We start from the raw sequence: 7,378 nt of genomic DNA on the forward strand, positions 1-7,378 counted from the left end.
CCTTTTCGCAAACGGATGTTAGTTTTTTCTATTAAATTCAATCATGTGCTATAATTTTTATATTTTAAATATAAATAGTATATGTTTTTATTTTGGAAGGGGGGGGGGGGGGTTTGGTTCAATTTCAACACCTAGTATGGCCACGTTTCACCACCTGGTCCAACTGCATCATTAATACATGATCTTGATTTTGGGGTTTGATTTGTTTATTGGATTTTATTTGCTAAAGTCCACTAAGACGTGCTCGCCAGAAAAATGAGTTGCATATCTGCTAGACATTTCCCCTTAGAAGATGTATGGGTGGACATTTCCTCGATCTAAAAAATGCTATGTATCACGAAAAGAGCGATCCGTTAGTGGGTCCGATTATCATATATAGCCCTTAAAGTCTAGCTATACGCTTCACCCATGTGTCAAGTTCTGAGGTCCTCAATTTTCGTGAAGTCTCTAGGTTTTGAAGACTTTCCATATTTATTTCAGTAAATAATCGTGGAACCATGGTTGTTTTGGTGATTTCCCCAAATATTTATTATTCTTACATGTTACATGCAACCAGAGAATAAGTGCTGCAATTCACAATGTGATAGTTTCTTGTAGGGATGATAATGGTTGGGTATTGCTAATCACAGTTCCAGTCCCATACCCGGTTGTAAAATCATTTTCTTTACCCGGCCCATAACCCGTCAAGTATATGTGGGTAATTATCCGTCCGTTATCGGGCATACCCGCAGGCCGGTGTGAGGTATACCTATTAGTTTCTTAAGAAAATTTCCGTTAGGGTTTTAAGTATATTTTTTTTGCCAACTAGTGTATACATTGTATTTATAATGCTACATCAACTATTACATATTAAAATATAATGCTACATTGCATAATAAAATTGTTATTTCTGTACGTGGGTGGTTAAATGTAACGTACACCTAAATTTATTTAGTAATTTTTGTCCTTTACAGTAAAATTGTATGAGAATTTACTTTTAGGACTAAATTTGGACAAAATTAGTTTACTTTAGGAACAATGATTTCACTAAAAATGGAACAGACTAACAGTATAGATTTAGGACTTTTGATTACCATTTGCAATTGTTATTTACCATATCAGCAAAAATGAAGTATTATGAAGTATATACTAGAAAAGGGTTTAAATAAAATAAAATTAAAATTTGGGTTCATGATTCAGGCGGGCCGGGTATCACCAATCTCATACAGTCATACTTGGCCATACCCGCGAAAAATAAATCCCATACCCGGTCCAAGAAGCCGATATAGAAGCCGTATCCAAGTTATTAATTTCAAAGGGCAAGTTCTGAATTAGTTTTTATTTCAAAGCGCAAACTCAAAGTAAGACTATAAATAGAAAAATGAGAAAGTACCCTTACAGTAATTCCGTATGTTGCGGGTGTCTGTGCTATCCACAGTTATATGTAGCAGCAGGAGGTGTAGTTTGATTTTTCCAACAGGGTTGTAAAACCATATGACTCAAGCCGCCACATAGACCCAATAATAAGCAGACCTTTCAGTTGAAAAATGCTTAGTGGAAGATGACTTATGCCTGTACCTTCTATATTCAACTCCTCCAAACATTTTAATCCTCCTATTTCCTCGGGCAATTTCTCAACTAGAACACAATATGGGAGATGGAAGCATTTGAGACGTTTCATCTCACATACGCTGTTTGGGATATGTCGTAGGGATACACATTCTGTTAAGTGCAGCTCTTCTAAACACTCTAATCTGCCAAGATTTTCAGGTAACTGCTCAAGAAACCAACAAGATTTAAGCCGAAGAACTTTAAGATGCTTCAACATACAATTGCTATCCGGAAAATGTTTAATATATGTTGACAACAAAGCTAGCTCCTCTAGACATTCCAACCTGTCAATCTCTTTGGGCACCTCAAGGATACTACCTTCCAGTGTAAGCTTTCTTAGACATTGTAAACTGCAAATACTTCCTGAGAAACGCGCTAGGTTTGTACACGCACATAGACCAAAAGAAAGCAGCTTTTCAAGATTTCCAATCGACGAGGGTAGACGTTCCTTATAAATACATTCAAACTGGAACTTAGGCAAATTATTGTCAGGGTGTAATGGGCATATATCTAAGGACCTCGCAATCAAATGTAACTCAGCTGAAGAACCAAAATCAGGAAACCAGGGGTTAACCAAAATAGGTTTAAACCTGATACAACCGGTAAGTTTTATGCGGACAAGCCGTTTTAGGCATCCAACGGGAGCGCGAATTTCTACCAAATTATAGCAATCTTTAATGTCTAACCGCTCAAGATTTGAAATAAGACCAAGGTCAATGGTTTCCAACATAAAACAATATTGGAGGGAGACGCTTTTAAGCTTTAGACTTTCAATGGGCATGTGAATTTCTACCAAGTCCCCACATTCTTCAACTTTTATCGTCTCAAGACTCAGAGACCGCCGAAGGTTAAGGGTTTTCAACTTACAACATTGGAGGGAGAGGCGTTCGAGCTTTAGATTTTCATCAGGCATGTGAAGTTCTACCAAGCCCCCACATGCTTCAACTTTTAATATCTCAAGACTCAGAGACTGCGTAAGGTTAAGAGTTTTCAACGTACAACATCGAAGGGAGAGGTGTTTGAGCTTTAGACTTTCAATGGGCATGTCCAAGTCCTCACATTCTTCAACTTTCAATGTCTCAAGATACAACGTCTGCGTAAGGTTTAGAGTTTTCAACTTACAACATCGGAGGGAGATGTGTTTGAGCTTTAGACTTTCAACGGGCATGTGAAGTTCTACCAAGTCCTCACATTCTTCAACTATCAATGTCTCAAGATTCAACGTATGCGTAAGGTTTAGGGTTTTCAACTTACAACATTGGAGGGAGATATTTTTGAGCTTTAGACTTTCAACGGGCATGTGAATTTCTACCAAGTCCCCGCATTCTTCAACTTCTAGCGTCTCAAGATTCGGAGTCCCCGTAAGGTTAAGGGTTTTCAATTGGTGACAGTGTAGGGAGACGTTTCTAAGCTCTAAAGCTTCAACCGGCATTTGAAGCTTTAATAAACAGCCACATTTTACAATTAAATTGTTGAGATTCTGAGCCCCCACAAGATCCAAGCTCATGTGCTCATAATGACAAAGGTTAAAATATTTGAGCTTAAAATTTTTAACATGCATGTGAAGTTCTTCTAGATTCCAACAACCTGATATATATAGCCACTCAAGATTCGGAAATAGGGCAAAGTCCAAAGTTCTCAAACTACAATTAAAGAGATCAATGGATCTGAGCTTCTTTAGAACCTGTCATGAGCAAAATTGAAAATGAACTAGGCGTAATGACAAGCCAATAGATATGTAGCATAATAAAGAATCATGCAAGAAAAAAAATAACCATAATTCGTACCTTTTTTTCTCCTCCTTCCCAAAGCTGATGGATGAAAGTGGAATCGCATAATGTGAAGCCAACAAGATCATTTGCTTGAAAACCTTTAGGTAAACGAGAAAAAGGGTAATCAACCAAAGATAAATATTTTAAACAATTTGGTAGGTATTGGCTATCTTCGTTGTAGTCAATATTAGTGTCATCATCGAAATCATTATATATCACTTCAAGAAATCTTAGTTCTTTCATTCTTTTAAGACCGTTCATTAAAATAACTGATTCAACCGGGAGGTTCAACGTTAGACATCTTGTTGCTTCACTACCCTATAATAAAAAAAAAAAAGCAAATGCATGAACCTTGTGTAAGAACAAATTATTATGTGTTAGTTTCCTCCATCTTAAAAATAAGCATGAACCTTACGTACCTTGTCTTCAACCAATATATCTTCAACTTCATCTTGAATCCACAACCGACTATGTCTGTAAGGATCCTTTGGGTGCAAACGACGAACAATATTCTTACCCATTTCTTCTATATGGTCATGCATACTCAACCACCCACTAGAAGATGTTAAAAGAGATTTTTGCTCTAGAACTTTTAAACCACTTCTGGCATGAAATCCGCAGCTTTCAAGCGCTATAATTGCCTTTTCTTTCTCCCAACCTTTTAGTATGCATGCAACATCTAGGAATATTTCCTTGTAATCCTCTTCTAGAGAGTTGTAACTTAATTCCAATATTTCCAGAGTTTCCTTTAAAGGAATTGTTTTTTGTCTATCTAATGCATCTGTCCATTCAAGTTCATCTTTACCACATAGAAACGAGCCCAAAACTCTTATCGTCAAGGGAAGACCAGCAGCATATGATACAACTTGTTTTGATAGATTTTCATATCCTTGAATTGGAATTTCTCTACCAAATGCATACTTACTAAAGAGGCAAATTGCTTCCTTATGTGACAACAGATTGACATCAAGAATCAAGTTCACGCGGTGTGCTTCCAACACTTGCTTATCTCTTGTTGTAATGATAACTCTACTTCCCAGCTTAAACCAGTTAGGATCACCGGCTAATGCCTCAAGCTGTTCCAAAAGATCTACATCATCTAGAACAAGAAGAGCCTTTACACCACGCATCCTATCTTTCATCATACTTTTCCCTTGATAAACACCATTTACAGTGATATCTTGTTTATTTAAGACATCCGAAAGTACTTGTTTTTGCAACGACTTCAAACCGCCTATCGAGCCTTTTGAAACTTCCCTGACATTCTCAACAAAGCTTGAGCCTTCGAACTGATAGGATATTTGATCAAAAACAGCTCTCGCCAAAGTTGTCTTCCCGGCCCCTCCCATCCCCTTGATCCCAATCAGGCGCACATCCTCAATATCAACTGCTAAAGATGAAACCACGTCTTTAACACGTTCCTCCATGCCTACTAATTTTTCATCAATTCCATAGTTAATGGGACGTAGCTCTAGTGAGATCTCCTCTACAATTTTTTTAACAAGTTGAGCTTCATGCCTGTGTGTCAAATAAGATTAAGTTACATTAATCTCAAATCTATAACGTACAATCCATTTTAAGTAATAGAGTATATGAATATGAATATACTTATATGAATATGAGAGTTACAAGAATAAACATATATAGACAACATAATCATTAAAACTAAAACCAGAGTATTCATATCCCGAGTATATGTATTATATACTGTCAAATATTCACTTTCAATCAATAAAAAAGACACGTTTGAGTTAGAATTTAACAATAAGACTGAGATACCATGGATGCCTCTTTTGAACATAAATTAGAAAGATATAAATTGAAAGAATATAACAGAGATATATAGACGGAATATATGTACCCATCAAAGGTGTTCTTCAACTCCCACCCAGCTAGATCTGCTGCTTCTTTCAGAGCATCTCTCCATTTTCCAGAAATGTCCAGCTCTTTATGCTTGGCAAATGCTTCTCCAACTGCCCCACTTTGTTTCCGAACTTCGGTGGGTTCCACATCAAAGAACACTGGGAATGCAATGTGCTCGTTCGTCTTCTGGCACTCCATAATCTTGACGAGCTCGTCTAAGCACCATGATGAGGATGCATAGTTCTTGGAGAAAACAATAATGTAAAATTTGGAGTCTTCTATGGATCTGATGAGCTCATCATTGATCCTTTTCCCTTTCTTGATTTCCTCATCATCTCTGTAAGTGTAAATGCTTTTATGCTGAAGAGCATGATAAAGATGATCAATGAAGTTCTTACGGGTATCTTTACCCCTGAAGCTTAAAAACACATCATATTTGAAGCTCTTTTGAATGGATGAAGCTGAAGTAGAGGCCATTGAGTGTATGGATGAAGCTGAAAACTTGAATGCGGGAAACTTGTGTGAACTGATTGCAAACAAACACGGAAGAGATGAAGAGTGTTGATACTATGAAGACAGTTTGTTGGTACCGATTGATAATTGTGATGTATCTGTTTGGAAAAAAAAAAAGCGTAACAATTATTGGAGAAAGGAAAGCCACTTATTTGGTCAAAAGAATAAGATTTTCCATTGGAATTTTGAAAAGGAATATTTGGCCATTTGGCCGTTTATACTTTTATATATATATATATATATATATATATATATATATATATATATATATATATATACCAGATTTAGAACTGTATGATACACTTAAAATAAATACAATTAAAATATATAAATTAAATGATAATTTTTTTTAAAAAAAACTCGTATTTTATCAAATTAAATAGATTTATAAGTTCAAATTATAATTTTTGATGGAATATTCATACAAATACATGGTTATATTCTCACGTAATTTCTTCATAATCATAAAAAGATACACCTAGTGATTTTATAAATTATAATTATATTTTTAATGAATTAATGAATAATAAATTCTAACAAAAGATGATAAGATGTTTCATTATAAATTACATAAAAAATCATATATAAAATTAGCATAAATAAAAAACGCTTTTATATTACAGTTTCAAAAGAGATGGTCGGATGAAAAATTCATGAATCCATGGAGGTTGAATGAATATGTGGGAATAAAATTGTTATTCATTCATAATTTCTTCTTGTCTTTATCATTTTAAACCTATAAATATCATTCATTGAATTTTATCATATTTATCCTCTATACTCAAAAGTGCATGTAAATTGATTTAATAAAAAAAGGTAGATTTGATTTGATTAAAGATATAAATAATTTTGTTTATAATACCAACATATTTTTAATCCATATAATTTAGGTAATTAGTTATTTGAATAAAAAAATAAATTGATATGTTTTGATTACACTAACATAAATATGTTTTCATTAAATATAAAAAAATAATATGAGCGAGAAATTTAAGCTATGAATGAATCTTCAAGTGACAAACGTCCCCAGTTATTTTCTTTTATTAAAATAGGTAGATATGTCTTCATATAAAAACCATCATACTGAAAATAAAATATAACTAGTGACAGAGCCCGCGCGTTGCGGCAGGTAAGGGTGCTCTAAAAATCGGAATCCGAATCCGTATCCGAGATGTCAGAAAATCCGAATCCGAATTATCCGAAAATTTAGATATCCGAATCTCGGATATCCGAATTTTGGATTCGGATAGTGATTTTGAACATTTTCGGATAGTGCGGATATCCGAACTGTCAAAAATATTTTTTTTACTTATTTAAAAAATAAATATTATTTATAAGTTTCGATTAATTTTGGATGTTTTGGGTAATTTTTCGGATATTTTGGATAATATTCGGATATTTCTGATAACTTTTCGGATATTTTGGATAACTTTCGTATAATTTTCAGATACTTCAGATAATTTTATGGGTATTTCAGATATCCAAAATATTTTAAAAGTAGTTTTTGAAATTTTTTATAATTATTATTTTTTCTCTGATATCTCTATCCGGCCGGATATCCGAAATTTCGGATTCGGATAGTGAAATCCATTATACGAAAGGTTCATATATCCGAAATCTGGATATCCGACTTTGAACAC

The 7,378-nt window shown here is 34.4% G+C and overlaps 1 protein-coding gene across 1 annotated transcript; it reads right to left on the minus strand.

Annotated features, from left to right (window-relative positions):
- Positions 1-239: 239 nt before the first annotated feature.
- On the minus strand, positions 240-5,796 carry LOC143606692 (TMV resistance protein N-like). The gene is made up of 4 exons (XM_077082370.1): positions 5,224-5,796; positions 3,782-4,880; positions 3,378-3,680; positions 240-3,274 (listed from the first exon to the last, which is right to left on the minus strand). Exons 1-4 carry the CDS (start codon positions 5,700-5,702, stop codon positions 1,418-1,420), a joined length of 3,738 nt encoding a protein of 1,245 aa, XP_076938485.1. The 5' UTR covers positions 5,703-5,796; the 3' UTR covers positions 240-1,417.
- Between the last annotated feature and the right edge of the window lie 1,582 nt (positions 5,797-7,378).

This window comes from Bidens hawaiensis, unplaced genomic scaffold, assembly GCF_021521415.1.
Source record: "Bidens hawaiensis isolate Kalapana, Puna unplaced genomic scaffold, B.hawaiensis_p1.1 tig00076570_1, whole genome shotgun sequence".
Classification (NCBI taxonomy): Eukaryota; Viridiplantae; Streptophyta; class Magnoliopsida; order Asterales; family Asteraceae; genus Bidens; species Bidens hawaiensis.